The 24,694-nt window shown below is 41.2% G+C and overlaps 2 protein-coding genes across 2 annotated transcripts; both read left to right on the top strand.

Moving 5' to 3' along the window:
- The first annotated feature begins 545 nt into the window (after window positions 1-545).
- Window positions 546-6,916, top strand: fbxo30b (F-box protein 30b). The gene is made up of 3 exons (XM_046870079.1): window positions 546-794; window positions 2,190-4,568; window positions 5,280-6,916. The coding sequence occupies exons 2-3, from the start codon at window positions 2,247-2,249 to the stop codon at window positions 5,481-5,483; spliced, it is 2,526 nt and encodes an 841-aa protein (XP_046726035.1). The 5' UTR covers window positions 546-794; window positions 2,190-2,246; the 3' UTR covers window positions 5,484-6,916.
- A 624-nt stretch (window positions 6,917-7,540) lies between these two features.
- Window positions 7,541-24,485, top strand: LOC124398706 (laforin-like). Its single transcript, XM_046868967.1, has 4 exons — window positions 7,541-8,047; window positions 10,403-10,577; window positions 21,042-21,286; window positions 24,138-24,485. The coding sequence occupies exons 1-4, from the start codon at window positions 7,798-7,800 to the stop codon at window positions 24,437-24,439; spliced, it is 972 nt and encodes a 323-aa protein (XP_046724923.1). The 5' UTR covers window positions 7,541-7,797; the 3' UTR covers window positions 24,440-24,485.
- The last annotated feature ends 209 nt before the right edge of the window (window positions 24,486-24,694 follow it).

The raw sequence follows: 24,694 nt of genomic DNA, 5'->3' as shown, positions 1-24,694 counted from the left end.
ATTTACTGTTATATAAAAGAAAATTCTTTATAAGGAGTCAGTATGTGTTGTATGTACAAAGTCTTCATATATATAACTGAATTTCGCAAAGAGGGAAACATCTGCCAGTTGTTTTAAATTTATAATGTTATTCAAGATAAATCAGCAGGAAAAAAACACGTTTACTCATCTTCCTGCTCAAACGATTAGTTAATAACAATAAATAGCTGTGGCTTATATATAGAATGATGTTTTACATGATGCATGCTGCACTTTTTGTGACCCACTTCGGTATCCACATGTGGAAACTTTGTCTTTATTCATTCAAATGTGATTGAAACTCTCTGCTCAACACAAAATAAACATTAGAAAATTATTACTATAATTATTATTTTTATTATTATTATTATTATTATTATTATTATGGTATGCATTTTGGTTTCTATTTCAAAATGGCATCGCCGAACAACTTTTGTCCCCATTGGCTCTCGATATTCACACAACCCTGGAACTTGTGTTTGGGTGATGACGTACAAACGGACGAACGCGTACGTAATGACGACATCGACGTGCGTCCCAGCTGGAGGGAGGGGCAGCCCACAGCGACTGAGCATGAGTTTTTTTGGGGGGGGAGAATATTGAAAGACAGGACACAGGACGAGGAATGAAAAAGAAGAAGAAGATGATGATGATGATGATGATGATAATAATAAAATAAAGATAAAGATTATAGTTAGGGTTTATTTGTTTTTCTTCCACAGTATCTGATTAACATATTTCGAGGAAAAGCGCGGGGCACAGCTGAGAACTTTTGGGTAAGTTTGAAAAAGAAGACCGTTTTTCTTGTAGGACTCCAGCCTGAATGTCCAACTAACAAACTGGATGCGTTATTTCCCTGACCGCCTGTTTTCCGACAACTCTCTCCTCGATTTCCGGGTCAGACTGACAGCCTACGCAATGATTGGTCAATTCACAAATCAATCATTTTTTAGTTTACGGCCTACTTAAAGCCCTAACCAATCACAACGTAGGAGGCGGGGTTAACCGGAATAGGATTGTGTTTGAAAAAAAGAAAAAACCTGGTATAGAAACAAAAAAAAAGCTGTTTTAGTTCTGTTTATCGTTGTAAATACATTATATTTTAATGAATATATTTAGAGTGCAGTGTAAAATGCTACTTTAAGACCCTCTGAAAGAGAAGCGTCGTTTTTGATTGAAGACATTAAATCGCTATTTAAGTCTGTAGTCAAAACAAACAGGAGTTGCTGCTAATGATCCATTAGCATAACTAGCATGGCTTTTCATTTCAATTTTATTTCACTTGAACAAAAGATGAACTTTTAAAACTTACTGATGAAAACTGAAGCTCATTTTTAACCTTAAAGAGTTTTAATATTAAAGCGGGTGGATAAGAGTTTGAAACACGTTTGAATAAATGTAACACTAGCAACAGGGAATAGTTTTCATATGGATAAAGAAGTGGGTCAAAAGATGGCAAATTACATCCTGTGAAACATATAGGATGCATACATCTGAAACCAGTTGTTTTGGTCCAGCAAGTTAAGGCTGGTTATGGCTCTTGGTTACAGATCAGAAGGTTTTCAGCCGCTTTTTTCCAAAATGCCACTCTTGGGCCCTTGAGGAAGGCCCTTAGTCCTTTGTGCTCCAGGGGTGCTGTACTAAAGAATTTCACTGTGCTGTAATGTGCATGTGACAAGTCCCACATAAATGCCCTATAAATGTAATATATTCACGTATTTGTTGTTAAGGGTGGAGTAATGATTTAATATATACACACACTTAGTCATTATCGATTCATATGTAGCTTGACATTTAATTTTTATTTTATTAAATTTTTTTTTCGAAAAAAAGACAAACCTTTTTGCGTATTTTTCATCGTTAACTAGTCCAGTGTTGAAATCCAGAGCTCTCACGTAAAATGCATGACCGTCGGCAGGCCCAGAAAGGTCTTGAAATTTTGCATTACTCTGCGAAGATGCTTGCATGAACTCGTCTTGCAGTTTGGTACAATAACAGATGAATAGGTTTAAAATAAGGTCTGACACATTGTCTTTTAATATCAATATGATTAGTAACTCCAATATGGTTACTTAATGGCCCCAAACTAAATTACCTCACCACTGTAAATACAAGCTAGATGTGAAAGTAGGTCATAAATTGACAGTCTTTTATCTTTTGTCATCTTGCAGACATTTTTAACCGAGGCTTGGGCTTCAGCCATCATCCCTGCCTTGGCTGTACTGAAAATGGAAGAGCTCCATACTCACTGTGTTTCATGTGTAAGCCGGAGGTGCATGGTCAAGCCCGAGCCTGGCACTTCCTGTGACCTCCTTTCCTGCCCACTGGTTTGTGGTGCTGTTTTTCACAGCTGTAAATTAGACGAGCACCGGCTGCTGTGTTCTTTGGAGAGAATACCATGCCTCAACTGCAGCATCGGCTGCCCTTTCATTCTGGCCCGAGGCAAGATGGCGGAGCATCTCGAGGTATGTCCGGCCGGCGTGGTATGTTGCACCATGGAGTGGAACCGATGGCCGGTGAACGACGAAGACTACCGCTCGTACGAAAGGCTAAGTCAGGACGCCGATGAGGAAGAACAGCTAGACATGGCGCTTGCCTTGCAGGACCAGCGCACTATGCTGGCCTCACTCAAACTTGTATCTCTCGCACCCACAAATTTCCCTGAGCGAAAACCACAGCGTGAAAAACCTGCCTTAATTGCAGACATTACGGTTCCAACCATGCCACTTGACGTAGACATGGACACGACATCTGTGTCGTGTTGCTCAAAGGACATAATCAGCAATGGGATTAACGGCTTAAATGAGGAACTTTACGGTGAGTTGTACCAAACCACGGTAGAGACGACCAAAAGCCTGTCTGCTGCTCTGAATGTTTTGATACACCTCAACACATCAGATGTGCCATGTCCAACTACCAGTGTTTCAGCAGTACCGCCAGAATCAAATGGAGAGTTACATAAAGTGTTACTTATGAAAGAGGACACTGAGTCCAACTGTGATAAATTAACTACTGGAGTTAGCGGTTTAAATGAGGAGTTGCAGCCTCAGCGCCACCGAACCTTAATGGAACTAGGGAGAAACTTGGCCTCGGCTCTTGGTGCGCTAGGGGACGCCGTCAAAGGCTCTGAGCAAAGCAGTATAGTCAGCAAGACAAATAGTGAAATCCATCAATCAGATACTGTTGAATGTGCAGATGTTGAAATGAAGGATAGTTCCTTGGAAAATGAGGTTGATTTTGCAGCAGTTGGTGGACTCGATAATGGGGATTCAGACAAACATCCTTGCCAAATAAGTGAGAAATCTTCAATTGGATTAGGAGATGAGGATGAGCAAAATTCTTTTAACAGCTGTCACAATGCTGTAGAATCTAGAACGTCACAGGAAGCAGCTGAGGTAGATAAGTGTTTAGAGCATGCTGGTTCTTGGAAGTGTGTTGGTCCCTTAATTCCACACACACCAGAAGTGAGACGTGATCTAGCCACAGCTGTAGTGCAGGAAGCATCCGGGTCTGAGGCTCCACTGTTACAGGCACCTGTGCATGCCCAGGCGCTGGTTGTTCCCAGGGACAGCATGCTGCGTTCTATGGCATTCGATTTTGAAGATAAGGCTTTTGAGAGAAAACTCCAAAACCTTCAGTTGCTTCGCAATTTTATGCCTCTTGCATTTAATGGACAGAAGGATTGCTTTACTGAGAGCTTCCCACATAGACAGAATCATTGTAAGATGGAGGATAAAGCAGTGGACACATCTGATCTGGAGCAGAAGCCTCAGAATGACCCCTTGGGACTGGGTGAGATCGATTTCACAGCTGCAGCATTGCTCTTTTGCCTAGAGGAGTCACCAAGAGCCCGCAGAATCTCTGACACCGTGTATGGCTTTGGCGGCTCACGTGTTGATTTCGGCACTCAGACTTTCAGTTTCCCTGCTGCCATTTTGGCAACCAGCACTATGGTCGGCGAGGTGGCATCGGCTTCTGCTTGTGACCGAGCCGCACCCCGTCTTTCACAGCCGAGTCCCTTTTGTACCTTACGATTGGATTTGACCATGGAGCAGTTGGTGCCTCGACCCAGCTGGGCCCCACGTGAAGGCTCCATGTTCACATTTGAATGTGGCCAGCTGTTTCGCCGAGAAGAGTTCCTCTCACACTTCCGCAACGTCCACGGAGACATCCACTCAGGGCTGAACGGCTGGATGGAGCACCGCTGCCCGCTTGCCTATTATGGTTGCACGTATTCCCAACGCAGATTATGCCCATCCACGCACGGATCAAAGGTTGTCCATGACCGACACCTCAGGTCTTTCGGGATTCAGCCCATGATGGATGTACTACCGGAGTCTGGGTGTGATCGTCTGAGTGTGTTACCCTTTGAGATCCTGCAGCATGCGGCACGGTTCTTGGACGGCTTTAGCCTGTGCCAGCTTTCCATGGTGTCACGTACCATGAGGGATGTGTGTGCTAGTCTGCTGCAGACACGGGGCATGGTGGTGGTACAGTGGGAAAAGAGGCAGTATCCGGATGGGAGGCGATCCTGGCAGATAAAAGACAAGGTAGGCCATACGCCATGTAGTCTTAGCTACGTTTACACAACAGAGACTCTTTTTGGTCATGGTTAGTCTCATTTAAATGCATTACATTAAATATTCCTGCTAGCAAAGGAAGTATCTTTACTATCAAGGGCTAAATTCTATTAATGGTATAGTAATCATTGCAGGGACCCCCTTGTCTTTTTGGTCCTGATGAAATACCCCAGGACCTCATCTAAATTACAAAGTTATGCTAACTAGCGATGAAGTCCTGGGGTATTTCATCAGGACTAAAAAGACAAGGGGGTCCCCACAATGATTACTATACCATTAATAGAATTTAGCCCTTGATAGTAAAGATACTTCCTTTCAGCCCATAATCCATCCATTGTCACCTATATTTTATACCCAAAATATGGTAGTGTCGTTTCCTCCTGCCGTGTTTTTACTTTCTGGCTCTTTGAAACATTGCTGTAGTGTTGAGGAAATGCACGTCACATGACTAAAAATGCGAAAGCCTTTTCAAAATTATCCACTTTGGAGAGTGTTCTCAAAACGCTACCTTTTCATTAACTGAAAATGGCGTCTCAGTGTGGACAGAACGGGTAGAAAAATATGCATTTTCAAACGAAAACATATTAGTATGGACTCGACCCTTGTCACTGCACAACTGTTAAAGTTTATCTGTAAGAATATGTAGCAATTTGGTTTCTAAATGTAACGTCTTTCCCGCAGGTGTGGCGATTTAGTACCGCCTTCAGTCCCGTGACCAGGTGGGAGTTTGCAGACATTTCCAGCATGGCAGACCACCTGAAACGCTGTCCATATAACGAGGTCCATAGACAGGTGGAGGCTGTTCCACTGCCGTGCATGTGCACAACCAGGGAGCTCACCCGAGGCGGGCGATCCCTCCGTTCCGTCCTCAAGCCAGTATTATAACAACAACCACCAAAAACAAAACTGAGCAAAAGAGCTATAACTCTACCTTACCTAACCTCTTTAATCAACGATATCCATACGCTGTGTACAAGACAAATTATTTTTTCCAGTTAAGATTTTTATTTATATATATATATATATATATATATATATATATATATATATATATATATATATATATATATATATATATGGTATCTAAATCTAACAACTGCTTGGTTTATTTTATTGACACGTGCACTGAGTACGATTTTCAATGTTTGCCTTGTCTCTCACAGAAATGTGTTTCTCCCCCATAAGATAACACTAAAAGGACTAAACGAGCCTTAAGCTGCGCGTTCGAATCGTGGAATTGGACACAGGGGAGTCACTTCCAATAGGCTCACATGGGTGCTCCAGTTGGTATGATTGGACAAGAGCCTTACGGTGGGACGTGAATGGAGCCATTGGTGGTTTTGATCGCATTTAAGTGGCAGTCATTGTCCATCATTTATTGCACAGATTTCCAACCCTGTTCCTGGAGTTCTCTCTGTTCTACTCAGGGAGTATCCCCTTTCCTGTGCAAACCCCCCAACTCAGTAAGGGTTCTCTTATTAAATGAATCAGACGTTTTCGAGCAGGGAAAAACACTACAGTGTGCAGGGGCAGAGGTTACTCCAGGATTCACAGACTTGTGATCGTGTGCTGACTTTAATTTTTGGACCAGCACCCATCAATTGTGGTTCGACATCATAAGAACGACAGGACGAGTAAAAGGTGTTGATTTAGGATCAAGGAGCTCACAATCTGGGCGTCATTTCCGATTGCACTTTACTGAACTGTGTTAAGCTTAGAACATTGTCCAGCCCAGAGACTGACATCATTGTCATGATCTATCACTTTTATTTCAGGAGAAAATGAGGGTTCCACTTTGTAAAGACACTCCACAAGCACTTAATACGATTGAAACCTAATGTAGCACCTTCCTAAATATTGTAAACACTCCTAACATAAATGTGTTCTATCTCCATATCTCCAAAGTTCACGAGTGCATGTCGATGATGTCGTTGTTTTTTTCAGTTTTACAAGATGTGCAGGTAATCATTGGGAATGGCTCTCGCAGCGGTTTTTCAGGCCTAATCTATCCATTGCACACTTTTTGTTTCTTTGTTTAAGCACATTCAGAGCTGAATTTGAATGAGGAACGGGATTGAGAAGTGTTGAATTATCTCAAAGTTAAGTTTTAGTGTTTATGTTCATGTAATCTCAATGAAGGCCTTAAGAAGTGTTTTTTCTCCCTGCATCTGTTGCTGCTGCTGCTGAAGAAGAAGGAAAACGTGTTTGCCTTGCCTGACCTGATTACTGGCACTAATGAATGGAGATGAAGCCAGGATATTATATAGTGCATGTGGTTTTGGTTTTGGTTGTGTTGAATAAAAATATATTTTATCATCTCCCATCATCCCTGCTGGTGGTTTTTATTTTTATTTTGCCTCAACAGGAGCGTGCTGAATGTAACGAGCGATACCACTTTCGTTTCAACCTTGAATCAGTGACCGCACTGATGTTTTTCCTCCAGCCTGCCTTTTTGCCTTGCGTTGTAGGCTGATTCCAATTTCCACATTGTGTCCTGCAGTCAGTTAAATCCTCATCTCTAACTTATAAAAATTGTAATGTTTAATGAATATTCATGGTCTACTATGATTTATATAAGTATTCCTGGATATTCTAATGTAAATATTTCCGATCCTATAAAGTTGAAACAAATCTTTTTTCCATCTTTCTTTCTTAATTTCTTCCTATGCATCTTTCTTTTTTCCCTTTGCATCTTTCTTCTCCATCTTTCTTACCTCCACATCTTTCTTCTCCATCTTTTTCTCTCCATCTTTCTTCTCCACCTTTTCTTTCTTACGTTCTTTCCTTAAAATCTTTCTTTCTTCTACATGTTTAAAAAACAAAAATTAATTAAATGAATGAATGTAATGAATGTATGTAGCATTCAATACTCTTTTCTCATTCTTTGGCGCCCCCTAGCGGTAACACAACACCGCAACAGTTTAGACTCGGATCGTTTGGCAGGTTTCTGCATTTCTCTGTGTTGTGAAAGTGATAAAATGTATATAAAATAATGAGTGTTTTAGCGGAAAAACAGCTCAGATGAGTGACTCGGCTTCGTTCTCGGGCGCACAGGGGCGCTGTCACGCTGTAAAGGTCACGGGCGACGTGTAAAGCTCGCGCCGTGACGTGAATCGTGTCTCGGCCCCCCCCCTAGACCCGCAGGACCCGGAGAGGCAGAAGGCTTCCTCAGTGGCAGGTCGTGTTTTTATCGCCGGGAATGGTGCTGTTTAGGTTCGGGGTGGTGCTCACACCCGAGCGAGGAGACATGGAGGTGTTCGTGTCGGGATCCCGGCCGGAGCTCGGGCAGTGGGACGCCGGAAACGCGGTGCTCATGAAGCCGACGAGGACTCTGGCGTCCGGCTGCGACCCCTGCCTGTGGCTAGGGGAAGTGCAACTCGCTCAGCCTTACACACACAAGTTCTGGTTCAAGTTCCTCAAGCGGATTGATGGCAATTATATCTGGGAAGGTATCTGATGCTCTGTGCTTGAGAATGAACGCGTTTAGGTTTTGATGAATCTATCTATCTATCTATCTATCTATCTATCTATCTATCTGTCTGTCTGTCTGTCTGTCTGTCTGTCTGTCTGTCTGTCTGTCTGTCTGTCTTTATTCTTTTTTTCTTCTTATAATAAGCTCCACTCTTCTGGCGAGAAGATGTCCCATTTTCTTATCCAGAATTTGTGAAGATCTGGTGGAGATTAATTCAGCCACAAGGGTGTTAGTAAAGTCAGGTACTGATGTAGGTGAGAAGGTGAGGAGGTTCCTAGGGTGCAGTCAGAGTTTACATTTGTCCCAGGGGTGTTCAATAGGGTTGGAGCTCTATAGCAGGAGATCTTCTACTTCAACCAATGGAAAGCAGGTCTTCATGGAGCTGTCTAACCTTTAACTTTACACTTAACCATTTTTTTTACCCAACGTTTAGCCTGATCATAAAAAAATTAACAAAAGAATTAACTCATTAAAAAAATGTTCAACACTTTGACATTGTGCTCAGATCATCACATAAAATGCAGTGAAATTGAAAACGACAATTGAGATTTTAGATTAAGAATGAAAGGTAATGTAATGGATCTTCTTTCTCACTAGATGGCAGCACAATGCAACAGACAAGACATAATATATATATATATATATATATATATATATATATATATATATATATATATATATATATATATACACTTTAATCATTTTATCATGTTCGAATTTCAATGAAATCCCCTTGATTTATGTGAGGTGAGGAAGCCTGAGGTTCCTGAGATGTTTCAATAGATCATATCTATATAGGTGAGGTGAGGAGGCCTAAGGTTTCTGACATGTTCCACTAATTTACCTTGATATAGTGGAGGTGAGGAGGCCCGAGGTAACTGAAGTTCCTGAGATGGTTCACTAGATCACTTTGATTTGGTGAGGTGAGAAGGCTTGGGGTGTAATCAGCATTCCAATTAATGCCAATAGGGTTGAGGTCAAATTTTTATAACAGGCCACTCAAGATCTTTAAGGTTTGCATCTCCTAATTCAAGTAAAGGTAAAATCTCATGAACAATTGTGTGTCTCCAAATCGGTGGTAACAAATTAGGCTTGAAAAGTCAGGTGTCCCTGACTTGTCTGTGTGGTCAGTGATGTTCTGAGCATTAATATTTAATAAGAAGAAAAGCGTATCTTCAGCTTCGTGTCCGGTTGCAACCTCACGCCCGACAGAAAAGACATAAGAAATGAACAGATATTTTCTCGGACATTTCACATAAATATGATGATGTTCCACCGTGCAAGTCTGTGCTTCTGAAGTCTCCTGCTTGCTGCAGATTTACAGGTGAAGAAATCAACGAAACACAAGAAATCAGTGGAGAGAGTGTTGAGAACCAGCAGCTCTACTGTCGACCAGGAAAATACCAAAGTCGCACCCAAAGCAGCTTCTGTATGAGAGTCTGGAACCTTAAGATTTACTCTCATGTCATTTGCAACTTGAAAAAGTCGAACCCTTACCCTTTGTCCCACATGGACGCGTTAAAGATTTGCTGAAAACATCACTCGCTCTCTGAGCTCCAGTGGAGAACGTCACGGTGGATCATGTGGACCAGAGCTGCTGCTGTAATCGTAACTGTTTTGTGTTTATATCGAACATCCTTTTAACACGATTAGTACTTATTAGTCTCTGCTTCCGAGTTTTACGTTTTATTTTCAGTTTTTTTCTCACCACTGTCACCTCACGGTTTGTTCATTAGGGATCTGAGTCTCTAATGTTATTGGATCTAATCCCTAAAATGGCTTCATAAAAGTGTTAGAAATGCTTTAAATTGGCAACATTTGGCTTTTAGCCAGAGTGACTTCCAATGATCTTATTTATACAACCAGCAGTTCAGGATTAAGGGCCTTGTTTAAGGGCCCAGGTATGGCAGAAGAGTGGTGATGGGATTTAAACGCATGTCCTTCCCAGCAGAAGTTCAACATCTTCCCCACTGATCTACCACTTTCCACTCATAGTCATATCATTCAATTTATTTGAGCAGGAGAAAATGAAGGTTTTGCTTAAGGACCAGTTGGGTGGTGCTGGGATTTGAACTCATGGCCTTCCAATCAGATGTTTATCATCTTAACCACTGAGCTACAACTTCCCATTCATAATCATATTAAATGATCTCAACAGTAAACAAGTTAAGGGACTTGCTCAAGGGCCCTGCTCAAGCACCCGGTGTGGCAGCTTGGTGGGGCTGGGATTTGAACTCATAATATTCCAATAATATCTAAACCTCTGAGCTACCATTTATCTATACAATTCAAGTCCTTTTGATTCCTAACAATGGTTTGTGTTTGTGTCCAGGCAGTGGCCCACATCATGACCGGGAGTGTGTGTACGACAAAAACAACATGGTGGACGGCGTTCACTGCCACCCGATTGGCCACTGGATCGAGGTGAGCGGCCACACAGACGAGATGAGGCATACGACAAACTTCTACTTCAGCGTCGCTGGACAACAGGCCATGCACTTTTCCAAGTGTGTACACACCCCACAGCACACACTTCATTTCCCATTCTCCTCGTATCTCCTCGCTTCCTGCTCTCTCGATACTCCTAAGATTCAAGTTTGGTCAAAATATATCCTGTTGTAGATTTCAGTAGAGAAGCTTGTACTTGTTACTAAACATGGTGAGAATCAGATTTCCTCTAGCAGTGTAAAAACACAGAAAACACCATAAAAGGAAAAAACTCACAGTGAGCAGAAAGCGGTGAAACAGCGACCTCTAAAGGCAGCGTGAGATAAAACACGATCTTCTATTAATGCAGCTCGGCATATTTTTCGGGATTATTTTCATGCAGGGAGATTTTAACATTATAAATGATGTACCACAACTTTAAATAAGATCTGGAGATAATTCCACGAGAACAGTGATTTGGGAACGCGGGAGAGAACAGTCTCTGCACGGGAGTTGGGAGAGTGGGTAAAAACATTGAAGCTAGCGTATAACACCAGACGTATTACATATACTACATGCTATACTTTTATTATTTAGAAAGTGTCCGAATATTTGTGACCAATATTTAATATATGGATCGATTTCTCGTCGCTTAACTGTTTCTCGGGCACGTTCTCTCAGCACCGCTGCTGCTACATGAATATGACGTATCACACCGCTACGGAGACCATCCTGAGGGTCACCTAGTATAGAGATTAACATGGCAGAGGTAGAGCTGCAACTTCGTGGACAAACTCTGGTTTTAATTTCTTCGTTTTCCTGTCTCGTATGTATCTTAAATATATCGTATCGTTGGCTATGCATCGTGATGTGAACTGCATCGGCCTCAGTTATGGAGATGCACATCCCTACTCTCATCCACTGCAGCGACAGTTGCACAATTTGAGGTGATGGAGGTTTACAAGATTTGTACGTTATGTGTATATTTTATACAAAAATGTACGCAGGAGGAGATTTTTTTCTCTTTTTATGATTGAATGTCACAGGTGTGAGCATCAGTGATGTTTTCTAGTCCACTTCACTTCAGGGTCGCTGCTTCTGCGGTGGAGGTCAGGATGGCATAGTGTGCGAAAGAGGACGTGATGTGACGTGTAGCGTACACACGTGTTATTGTGTAAGTCGAGTGCGAATTCCTCTGCCAGCAAGCATTAAAACAAGGAATGGGACAAGAATGAATGAGGATTGTGTATGTGTGTGTGTGTGTGTAGGTGTGTGTGTGTGTGTGAGAGAGAGAGAGAGAGAGAGAGAGTACTTCGAAGGCCATTCAGATAAAGTGTGTACAGATGGATTAAAATCAATAGACAAAAAAGCATGAGATAAAAGGTCAAGCGTAAACACACACATCTCGGAAATCTCTTTTCATGCAGCTTTGTCCTAGTGGTATTTTTTCCAAGTTCTCAGAAAGTGTGTGAGGGTGAAGGTGATACAAAACCTCCTTCAGCCTCCTATACAGCTTTTTTTCTTACAGCATTTTCTTAGCTTTTTATTTCTCTTTTAGTTCAGCTGTGTGTTTTTGCGTTGTTAATGGTGCAGAGGAACAGGACGAGGCGTTTGTAAACACCACATGACCAGCCTTGTTAGTGGCTCATCCAGCAAGTCAAATTGTCATCATTACAGCGCACATTATCCTCGCGTTCGCCCGTGGAGCTTCAGGTCTTTTTATGCTTGTTGCAGCTTATTACGAGGAAGAACAAAAACACATTACTGCAGAGCCGTGATTAGACGGCGTATCGACAGTCCCGATCTCCTGACTAATAATCAAACATCATTACGCAGTGAAACTGCTCTGAGGTGCGAACGAAGAAATACAGAGACGAATCAGGACGAAAGACGTTAAGACTAGTGTGCGCCGGGAGCCTTGACGGACTAATCACGTCTCTTTTTTGAGCTTCAATTACAGTTACTGTACTTAAGTAGCTTTTTTTTTATACTTTACTGAAGTATTTCCATTTGGGGAGAATTGAACTTCAAATATTTGACTTTTGACTCAACTACATTTTGTGAAATCAGTCGTTTCTTTTTATTTACGAGGATAAAAACGTAACTCGCGGCAAATCACCAATCAGGATCGAGCGCACGCTCCGTTTTGAATTTGTTTTGATTGGCGCTTGGTGCATCTACTGATCACCAACATACAACTGTATGTTGTTCAACATCAGTTCATCAGCAAGCAGAACATTTACAGAGGAATAAATGATGAAGAAACTCCAAACTCGAACTCGCCACAACTCACGTGACCTCGTTTACACCATTTTTTGAAGTAGTTAAAAAGAAAATTTTGGTCTCGTGATCATTGTAATAAAAACCAATCAGTGTTTGAGTCATTAATATCATTCTATTAATAGATCAGTGTTTCTCTTGAGTAAAAGTTTAAAGGGACACTTTCACTGGAGGAATATTTCTCTCTACTTTAACTCAACTACAGGGTTTGTGTACTTCATCCACCACTGCAATTATTATATTCAAACAGCTGCATATGTTTTTTATTGTCAGGAAATGAAGAATTGATTTCTGGTCCTCTAGAAAACATGGTGTGGACCTGGTCAGAATAAGATGTTGGAGCTGTTCAGTCAGTGCTGCATGCAGGAGAAACGTCACCGATTCGACGTCCTGTGGCCACGCTGAAAAGTGTTTCAAGGTGATGCCTTTGTGATACATAAAGCCAGACTTTCACAGGACCGGCTCACTGTAATTAGCTCAGTGTGAGTGCTTTGCACTGAGGGATTTGAGAATAAACACACACACACACACTGCTCATAACTATCTTCATGGCTTTGCGTTTGACATGTCGGTTTGTTTGACATCACTGTTTTCAATGCCTGAGTGTTCGAGCACAATATAAAACCAGTAAACAGAGAAATATCGAGCAAATGTGTGCACGCAAAACTGATTTCCACTCGTCCTGTTCATCATGTTCATGTTTTTGTCCGTACAAATGTGTGTATCTTGTATTAGAAAAGTTAAAATCTGGTGCTTTAGTAAACTTTTCTCATACTGACCACTGGATGTTCTACCTCAAGACTCTCTGAGGATTTGAGAATTTGAATTGTTGCTCTTCACAAAGATGCCGAAGCGATGAGAAGATCGGTAACACCGCTACACTTCAGTGATCAGGGTCATACAGAGGGTTTCCAAGACGGGTTCCACTCGGAACAGGACTCGCAAGGGTCCAACAAAGGAGTCGTGTAATCGTGCTGTGCCTCAGGTGTAGAAAACAGACGCATGAGTGCAGAAGCAGAAGATCCAGTCGTTAGTGCTCGGACCGTACGCCGCACACCGCAACAAGCCAATTTGCAGGCCGTCGTCCCAGAAGGAGCCTCTTCTGAAGCTGCTCACAAGAAAACCCTCAAAATGTTTGCTGAAGACGACCTGTCCAAGAGCATGAATTACTGGAAACATGTCCTGTGGTGGTGGTGTGTGTCTGTATATATATATAATAAAATCTTAATAATAAAGAGAGAGAGCACGAGAGAGAGAGAGACTTACAGGAAGTAGCTGAATAGTAGGTGGATTGTCATCTGTGACTTTTTCATTATATTTGGATCGTTCCAAATTTTAATACAGTATATCTGCTTTTCAACATTTTTTTTTGTCATGGCTTTACAGTGAACTCATAATTCTTATGACTCATTTATAAGCCTCATTCTTTGTGCACTCAAGTTCCTTGAAATGCAAACTTTTATTTGTAAATGTAAAAATTAAATCATCTTATTCGTCTTATTAGCGTTTTTTTTCCCCACCAGTAAAGAAAATAATAACTCTCTCTTTCTCTCTCTCTCTCTCTCTCTTTCTTTCCAGCTGCCTTTTGTAACGTTGAAATTTGCATGTGTTTCAATTTATAGTGCAAAAATTAATTAAGCCCCGAGGGGAATAGGATTACTGGCTCGGTAAACACGCCGCATTTGGCGTCACAGCTCCACTCCCCGTATTCATTTTCATACCCATCCTAATGAATGTATTTTCTCTGTGGAAGGATGTAGAAATCGAGTCCTTTTCCCCCGCGCTTGCACAAAGTCACGCTTATCCAGCGGTGCCGATTCGCATGAGCAAAGCGGAAAGCTGTAAGCGAGAAAAATCAGAGACAAGGTCACTCATTATAGGACGAGTCTCCTTTTGTACGCAATTAGAAAGACATTTTTCGGCTGTCGTTGACACTCGCGGACGCCACCTGTAGCGTTTACACGTTTTAAGGGAGGAAATGACGTGTGGTGAATTCTCAAATCTGATTATCGGGATTGTTAATTGATGTTCATCGGTCTTAAAACGGTATTGTTCTATTGTAAGAACGAATTAACCACGTCTAATAATTAAACAAAAAAGTGTTCTGTAATGAACAGTTGCGCATATTTGGACCGGGTCTCCAGTGTCGGCGCAGAGGAGTTCGTTTTGTTGTGTTTTTATTACACTACATGGACAAAAGTATTGGGAATTTTCCATCTATATGTGGTTCAAACTGTTAGCATAAAGTTGGAGACTTTTCATCCCTTCACACAAACCTGTTCCAGCATGACAATTCCCCTGTGTTAAAAATATGCTTTCCATGGGTTGGAAGTGTGTGAAAGATCTCCTGCTATAGAACTTCAACCCTTCTGAACGTAGGAATGTGAACGCTGACTGCACCCCAGGCCTCATCACCTCACCTACATCAGTACCTGGATTTACTAACACACTTGTATATGAAAGAATCTCCACAAAATCTAGTGGAGCATCTTCCCAGAAGAGTGGAGCTTATTGTAATAGCAAATAAATGTGGAATGGGGAAGCACATACCAATCTTATGGTTAGGGGTCCACAAAATTACGTCTATACATTGAATTAAACAAACTGTTATACATTGTTTGAACCATCAAGCCATTTCCTATAAAAGCATGTCCCTGATGTTTTTGGCTTTTCCATAAATAGGAAGATAGTAATAACTGACGAACAGGAAATAAGACACAACCACAGGGGGAAACAAGGCTTTAAAAAAAAAGTTGATTCAGAATGCAGGATATTTAACCAAAAGTGGACAAGTAATTACTGACACAATGCAAAGAAACGGCTGTTTGTCTCATCTGTCAAGAAACAGCGTCTTTGTAACTATGAAACCCACCACAGAAAGGAGTACGCAAACTTGTGAGACCAATAAAACTGAAAGTCACTTCGGCCCATGTGATTTTCTGTTACAGATCGACCCGCCCCAAAGGACAAATGATATGGCCCTCACAGAAATAGTTTGGGGACCCCTGATGCATCGTGAACCTCCGTAGAAATGTTTTCGCCTACAATAATGTGTGTGAATGTTTCCCACAACCTGCAAGTTCTCAAAAATTCGGATGAACGAGAAGAGAAAAACTGATTTTACCCACAGTTCGGGCACAGAATATATCTGTTCGTCCAGGGGGCTCGTAAATAGCTCATGATGGAACGCCATTTTGGTGAAATCCATTGGAGAAAAAACGAATTGAACGTGTTAGAGAGGCTAAATCGATCTAGGTGGAAAAAGCGTCCGCTTCCTCGCTCGTGATTTCCAACAAGCAAAATAAATCGAGAGCGAGAGAAGGAATCTTTGTGATTCTGATTCTGTCTTTAATGTACCCTTATCGACTTGCTTGCACCTCTTCGTGCTCTGTAAAGCCACCTCGAGGGCCGTTTAAAACGTGTTATTTACTGGAATGGAGCTCATCAGGGCGAGAGAGGATGGGACCAATCATGTAGTGGTTAAAGATTGAGGGAAGTGTAGAAGTGCAGTGCAGGATAAGATCTACCAGGTAAAGGAGTGCTGGATCGTTTTTGGCTTTGTTGGTGAGCTCCAGTGTTTTGAATCTGCTACAAAAACAAGTCATGCAGCTGCATTTTTGGTCCAGTTGCAGAGGTCAAATGTTCCTCAGAGGAAGATCTGCCAGGATCAAGGTGCAGGCGAAGTCCAGTCTTGAGTTGATGAGGGACTGTGAAAGCACCTGAGCAGCCTGTGTGGATAGAAATGGATGAATTCTCGTGGGAAATTGACACAAGCATGTCGGATTAGCAAAATGTGTGAACAAAAGGACAGATAAGTCCATGTATCAGGATCAGCACAGTGACAGCTGACATGACATTAATAATTCACGATTCCAGCAGGATGTTAGCAAATGAGGTAGCATTGGTGAGAAATACAAATGTGTTCTCGGCCTGTGATAACTAGTGTGTTAACTAGAGCACGTTTACGATGGGTGTTCAAGTCAAACTGGGATTTTCAGTTTGTAAAATAAAAGAACAAATTTCAAGGAGTGGAACCTTCCTAGCACAACCTTCTTCATTTTGACTTCGGGGAACCGCCACGACTGGGATCGTCACTGATGGACGTACGACCGTCTTTGTAACGTTTTCACCATTCAAATATCCGACTGCGGCGGATCGTCTCATCAGTGTACTGTGCTTGAAGTCTTCTGTAGATAATTACTGGTTTTACGCCTTCGTTCACAAGAAACTTCAACACCAAGCGCTGTTCCATGCGCGCACTAACTATGTCATTTGCCGTCTTGATTAACAGTCTTTGGACAGACATGTGCGCCACCTATCAGTAATAGTACAGACTAGACACTTAGTGTAGTACCGCAACGCTAGCATCCATTTTTATACCTGTTAAATAAAAAGTCCCGGTTTGACTTGCTCACCCCTTGTATAGCAATATAAATAATTTTAAAACTTATATACGCATTTATACCTACTGGAAATAAGCGAAGGAAAACAGCAAGTCAAAAAGATTATTGGTGGTGCTGTTGTGCAATTAACAACAAATAATCCGATCAGAAATGAACCCAATTCCTGATGTTCTTTTGATTTTCAAAGTCATAAAAATAAAAAAACGTGTGAAACCGAGTGCAGGTAGTTCGCGCTGTCTCGTGAACAATACGTGTTGATTGGAAAATACACTTGTTGGTTAATAATTGGTCAAAACCTTTACAAGCTCCTCTGTGTATCCATCAGTCCTCGTTGTTCACGCATGTATACGCTTACACGTCACCCTCCACTCAGTCCAAACAGCAGCGCTTAATTAATACAACAACCCCAGAACACGGTTTACTGAGATTCACTTGTTCCTCGTGAAGCCTGTGACATGTAATGATGTACAATTTACTCAGAGAGCAGAACGCAGCATAATAACAGCACTCGATCGTTACGTCCCCAATGCATTGTTTATGATGTTTAGATTCACTTTATCCAACACAAAGTACAACAGAATACTGCATGGGGCTTCGAATGAATCAGAAGATCTCAGAATTTGAAACATCCAGGTAGTTTGTTTTATGTTTTTCTTATTTTTTGGACTATAAGCCGCTACTTTTTTCCCACGTTTTGAACCCTGCGGCTTAAACAACGAAGCGGCTTATTTAAGAATTTTTCCTGGGTTTTTCCCGTTTTCACAAACTTCAAGCCAATAAACTGTCAAAGAAAATAAGAAATGAGCATCAGAAAATAATAAGGACATATTCCTCGGTCTTGCACACATGCAGCAATAGCGGAACAATGCGGCAGCAGGCTATTCCCAAAATGCCGCTCTGCTCTTAAAGGAGCCACAACATATTTCACCCGTTACACCGTGTAACAGACATTGTCTTTCGTTAAAGCCTGTGTAAAGTTCATTAGTTTCAGCGGCTTATAGACAGGTGTGGCTTATTTATGTTCAAAATAAAAATCTTTGTCAAATTTTTTTTTCAAAGTTTTTTTCAGTTCCTCGCTCACAACTTTTAACTCTAGCTAGTTCATATTTTTACAATGTGATGTGAAAGTAGATGAAATGAAAAACCTCTATTAGTTTTCCTCTCACCCTGTCATATACCACACAACCTTTCATTAAATGTCTATAGAGACTTTACAAAGCAGGAAATAAAGCTTGAAATGCAATAGGTTTTTTGGTTAAAAGAGGAAATTGCTAGTTGCCTTTGGTGAGTATACGTATAGCCATAGCTGTCAACATCTGTCAACTCCTGTATTTTACAGCATCATTCTGTCCGTCTCCCATTTTGTTACCTAGCGTATACCTAGAAATTCTGATGTGTGAATGCAGTCAATATAAGTAAGTAAATAATATAAGAGCATTTGAGTGTGTGTGTGTGTGTGTGTGTGTGTGTGTTCTCAGAGTTGTAGCCTGCAGCGGCTATGTCATTAGCTGTATAGATTGCTGTTCATGCACCTGATATCAGCCTGAACTTGTACTGTAACTCAAGCAAACCGTTATGTATTTAAGGAGTTATGAAGTGTTTATTATTGCAGTCTTATAAAACTAAGATGCTTACTAGCATATGAAGACTCAATAATGTTAATATCAGCTGTGTGTTTTTAGAGTATTTACACACCACAGTGTTATAATGACCATTTGTTCAGACTCATCCGTTTTATATTAATGACTTGAGAGATCCAAACGTGGTTGAAATGGGAGAAAAGTAATGGCGCCCTTAATAAAGAGCGATTGCGCACGCGTCTCGGTCACCGACGTGCCGTGAAGTTCAATAAAATATTCCATCAGTTGATATTCATTCCACGGTAAAGGAGGACATGGCTACAAAATGGCCACCAGACAGCGCACCGTCTACTTAATAATATCTCTAATTAATCCACCTGTTGGAAAATTGCGTTTTGCAAACAGTCCCTGTTTATATTGTAGAGAACACTGCTGCACAATTTGTATCATCTTTTGTGTATAAGCGGTACAGGATTACTCCCAGGAGTGCTCTTGTCTCATCGCCAGGCTGAAGACGCGGCGCTCGAGCTCAGAGATTCGAACACCTCATTAGAAAGGAGGAGGAAAAGGTTAAAGTGATCGTGCTGGAAGAAGAAGAAGGGCGTGTGAGGAAGAAAGATGGAGCAAGGCTGTATTTTTTTTTTCTTCTCTTCGAAAAGTGAAATCAACACCCCTCTCATTTCCTCGCTCTCTCGCTCTCTCTTTTTTTCCTTCTGTGTCTGGGCAAGGATGACAAATAGATAAATGGTATGATAGAGGGAGGGGAAGAAGCCAGGGTCTGACGGTCACATGGGCTCTAAAAATACCTCCGTATTCTAACCAGCGTCCTTCTTATCCTCAGTTTCTCCTCCTCAAGGGCCCATTTCTCACTCCTGTTTAAATATCCGCCTCATCCCGGGTCAAACACTTCTCCCCACCCTGTCATCCTTCTGAGCGTTAGAAGCTCGGCTGGTGCTCGTTTCCTGCCGAAACAAAATGAAAAAGTGACTGTTACTGTAAGGCTGGTCCAAGCTGCTGCAATCATCCGCCCCTGGGGAAAAGCTCTCGAATTTGCCAGCATAGAAAAACATCCTCTAAAAATATTCCCAAGAGCAAGTTATGTTTCCTAAAACCTTCCTACAGGTGAGAAAACTAGCTTAATAGATTCTCTGGAATTGTACTAGACGAATGAAGGATATTACCTCAGGTGGTGTGTTGAGGTTTAAAGGGTCTAAAATCATTGATATGATACGACGCCTCTACTGATGTGATGCCGTTCACTCCTATTGCGATTTGATCCAACGTGCGATTCAATGCAAAACGATGCAATGAATAAAATACGATGCTCTGCATTTCAATATGGTGCAGTATAATATAAAGTTTACATGCATTTCTTTGGTTCAGACAGATCATCAATTTAAGTTCCTTCTGACTTCTAAAACATGACCCTTTCACAAACCTGTTAATAAAATATGTTACAAACGATGCATCGGGATACAAACGCCAACTCGTATCCAATGCGCACTTTTTTAAATCGATGCATCACATAGTTAACTTTTATGCCGATGCACCGATGCTAATCAGCAAATATTAAAGTTGCTAATCCATATATCATGAATATGGGCGGGGTCATTTCAGAAGAGCAAATGTCCATTGGATTGAAAAATGTATTTCTTCAATAAAGAAAAAGAAGAAGTAGTCTTTTTTTCCAGAAGGAAGTGGTCATGTGACTTGAAATAGACTTTGGTTAGCGGTTGACGTAAGCTAGGCCGTTTTTAACAATTTTTTAAACTTTGCAGTAAGCAAGTTAACCAAGGATCTGATATTCAATCTGATATTTGCCAACTCGCAGGGTTAAAGAGTGATCTTTCCGATTCAAAGCGAGCCAAAATTTCAATCTATTTTCCTTGCAGCACAATACAGTGGTCTTCTCATCACCCATCACCCTCACATTTAATGTTCTCCCTTATTTACTACACCTACATTGACTGAGAACGGAGCCCCTAATTAGCTCGTTTAGCAAGAAAAACAACACATTATGCAGGAAACATTAGGGATTATCTCTAAACAGAGCGAGATGAAGTAGGTTTGTTGCTTTGTAGTTCATAATGGCTTAAAGGAGATCTAAATGCATGCAGGTGCTAAAAGTTGCTTGTGGGAAACTAAAAAACATCTGACCACAAGCGCCATTAGACTCTAAAAAATCATTCAAACCAAACATTTGGTTTTTAATATGTTATGTTATCATACTAAAAAATCTGTCAATGTGAAATATGTCGTGTATGTGAACCTCCTCGTATAGCATCCTGCCACGGATTTGGCTGGGCAGTTGCCCTCGGCGAGTCGAGCATGTCACCCTGAAGCTGAAACATGAGCTGGGTGTCACGGCCGTGATGAACTTCCAGACCGAGTGGGACGTCGTAAACAACTCGCACGCCTGCCGGCGTGACCCCGACGAGCACATGAGCCCAGAAACCATGATGTGTCTGTACAGAGACTGCGGTCTGGCTTACGTATGGATCCCAACGCCAGACATGAGCACAGAGGGTTTGTATATTATCAGAGATATTCAATCTTTTTATGCTTTTATAATAATACTATGTTGGAAAAATCACTTGCCTGCTGTGAGAAGATTTTGTGCTCAGGCTTTTAGAGCTTTCAGAGTGTTTTGTGATAATGAAAACATCTTTTTTGCAGACTTTTGAAAAAAAAAAAAAAAAGCTACACTTTAAATGCATTGCTCACAGGGCACTGACCATAAGATCAGGTTTTTGGGTTGGGGTTAGATTTCAGAGTTGGCATTGGGTTTAGTGATTGGGGATAGAGCCCATCTTATAGATCTTAGACTTAGTTTTAAGGGGTAGGGTTTGGGTTAGGTTCAGTGTTTGCGGATAGGGGGAGGGGTTCATGTTAGATTTAGGGTTTAATTTTTGGGATTAGGGTGGGGTTAGAGATTAATGTTAGGTTTAGGGTTATGGTTGGGCTCAATATTAGGTTTGGGGTTATGGTTCAGGGTTGGGATCAATATTAGCGTTGGGGTTAGGGGTTAATCTTAGGGTTACAGTTAGGGGTTCGGGTTTGTGTTAGGATTTAATGTTTGGATTAGGGGTTAATGTTAGGGTTGTGGGTTAGGATCAGTGGTTAATGTCAGGGTTAAGGATTTGGGGTTAGGATTATTAGGTAATCCTAGGATTAGGGTTTAATGTTAGGATTAGGTCTTAATGTTCGGATCAGGAGCTAATGTTAGGATTAGGGTTTAAAGTTAGGATTTGTGGTTAATATTAGGATTAGGGGCTAATGTTAGAGATTTTGGTTAATTTTAGGGTTTGTGGTTAATGTTAGGATTAGGGCTCAATGTTAGGATTAGGGGCTAATGTTAGGATTAGGCCTTAATGTTAGGATTAGGGGCTAATGTTAGGATTAGGGGCTAATGTTAGGATTAGGTTTTAATGTTGGGATTAGGGGCTAATGTTAGGATTAGGTTTTAATGTTAGGATTAGGGGCTAATGTTAGGGTTTGTGGTCAATGTTAGGATTAGGGCTAAATGTTGTAATATGCAGGAAGGGGGACAATGTTATTCAATGCAGGGCAGAGAAAATGTACATATAAAACAAAAAATGAAAGATTCAAACAATTGGAAGGAATTGAAAATGTAAGACTCTTTCAATAACATCTTTTACCTTTCATCGTTCGACCTCCGCTCAAATGCTTGCTGGCGTTTTTGGGAAACACGATGCACTGCATTAGAAACGTTGTGAGATGAGTACAATAAGCATATATTCATCTTCTATTCAGGCACTGAACTAGGGAACTGTCTCACCCTATGCTATTGTATAACGTCAGCCTGGTCATTCAGGCAAAAAAAACCCCATGGCTTTTTGTATCTCACTGGACATTTGTTTTGCCTGGTGGACTTGCTAATGCATTTCTAAAGACCAAAACACCCTCCACCTGATCTCACAGCTGCTTCACCGCTGCTTGACCCCTTATTTTACTCCTCAGCTCTCATCAGGGACGGCTGGCACTGTGCAGAAATGATAACTGAATATTGCACATGTGTGGAAAAAATTTATATAAAAATATATATGTGTGTGGTAGGAGGCTAGCAGGTGTTGGTATAGCAGGGCTGATGAAAGATAAACACACCCATAACACACTCAGGGGTAAACATATCTTTTACTGAACTAATTTGAGGTTATCGCTTCATAAAATTCGATTATTTCCCCGTCCAGCTGAAAAAAGCATTAGCGACTACGCCGCTTGATGTTTACGCCACAGAGAGCTGGATATTGCTCGGGAGTTATTATATTTAACTCTCTTGTGACATGGTAAATTCAGTGTTATTTTTTTATTAAAGTCCATCACTGCTTCGGGGATCATGTTCCTCAGGAGTGAACACTGAAAAGCCTAAGCGCATGCAAAAGAGTCTGAGTGTGAAAACTGACCATTAGTGGAAATCGCTTCCTGTATGCTAATGTGGCTAAGAAATAAGGAAGGCATACACTATATGTAGCATGCAAGTTAGGTTCATATAAACAGCCCAAGACAAATGGGAAATAATTCTGATTTGCAAGATCCACCAGTGTGTACTTGGAACTAGCATCAAAGCTAGCACTTATAAATTAGCTTCAGTATGCAGAGGTGGAAAGAGTGATAAAATATTCTACTTAAGTAAAACTATTGTTACTTCAATAAAATTTTACTTGTATTTTACCTCAAAAAAGTACTTTTTTACTTAAGTTATAAACTAGGAAGAAAAAAGTCATATTCTGGCTAAAGATACAATAAAAAAAAAAAAGCTAAGAACCATTTGTGAATTTGTTTACTGATTTTACAAATTAGCAAATAAAAACATACGACAGTTCAGGACTTGAGTCTAATGTGAAAAAACAGCAAAAAATTTTTCTCCTGGTATAATGTATTTTAGGATAACAAGAGAAATCACAAATGCTGATTCAGATTTCAGACATCGAACAGCTCCAGCATTTTCCGCAGTGACGAATCTAAGCGCTTTGATTGATTGGACACTGCAAGTGTGTGATTGGTTATACAGCAATGCTCCAGTCTGATGCAACATCAGCAGATTTACTTATGACACTTAAATCGTGACACTGGTAGTACAGCTAGCTTAACTGTGCAGTGATTTTGCTCCAAGTAGCCATTAATTTATGTTAACATGTTAAAGGAGGCGGGGCTTATAGTGGTGTTTGAAGGAGAACATTGGATTACTTCAGGATTGGATTTACATTGGGTTACTTAAGCAAGTTTAAGACATTTCATGTACCGATTGGCTCATTTTATTAGAAAAAAAAATATCAAGGTGGCTATTTTGACAAATTCTGAACAAAGTTCAACTCAAAATAAAAAAACAATAAAATGTGAATGTCGCCCCCTGCAGGACGCGTGCGGATGCTGCCCCAGGCCGTGTACCTGCTCTACGGCCTGTTAGAAAATGGTCACAGCGTGTACGTGCACTGTAACGCAGGGGTCGGTCGCTCTACAGCCGCCGTGTGTGGCCTGCTCATGTACGTCCTCGGCTGGAGCCTCAGGAAGGTGCAGTACTACCTTACAGCCAGGAGGGCGGCGGTGTACATCGACGAGGAGGCTTTGGTGCGAGCACAGGACGATTTCCAGCTGAAGTTTGGACGTTTACGGTCCTCGGTTTGCTGCTCGGAGATGCAGAAAGATGGGCAGTGTTAGACTTGAACTTAAGTCAAAATAAAATAAAACGTAATTTTCACTCTCATTTTATCGCATCATCATTTGTTGAATATTTTGAATATTTCGGAGCGATCTGTATTTCCTGTCTTGATACGAATCACGATTTTTGGTCATACCTCCTTCCTGAAGAAATGGTCATTCTGCAAAATGCCATCCTTCGAGAGTTGTCGCTCACACACACACACACACATGGCAGTTATCGTTATTCCGTGGGCCGCCTTTTTCCAAATTTAA

This window comes from Silurus meridionalis, chromosome 16 (assembly GCF_014805685.1).
Source record: "Silurus meridionalis isolate SWU-2019-XX chromosome 16, ASM1480568v1, whole genome shotgun sequence".
Taxonomy (NCBI): domain Eukaryota; kingdom Metazoa; phylum Chordata; class Actinopteri; order Siluriformes; family Siluridae; genus Silurus; species Silurus meridionalis.
The sequence above is the reverse complement of the archived record's forward strand: the minus strand, read 5'-3'. Positions and strand labels throughout refer to the sequence as shown.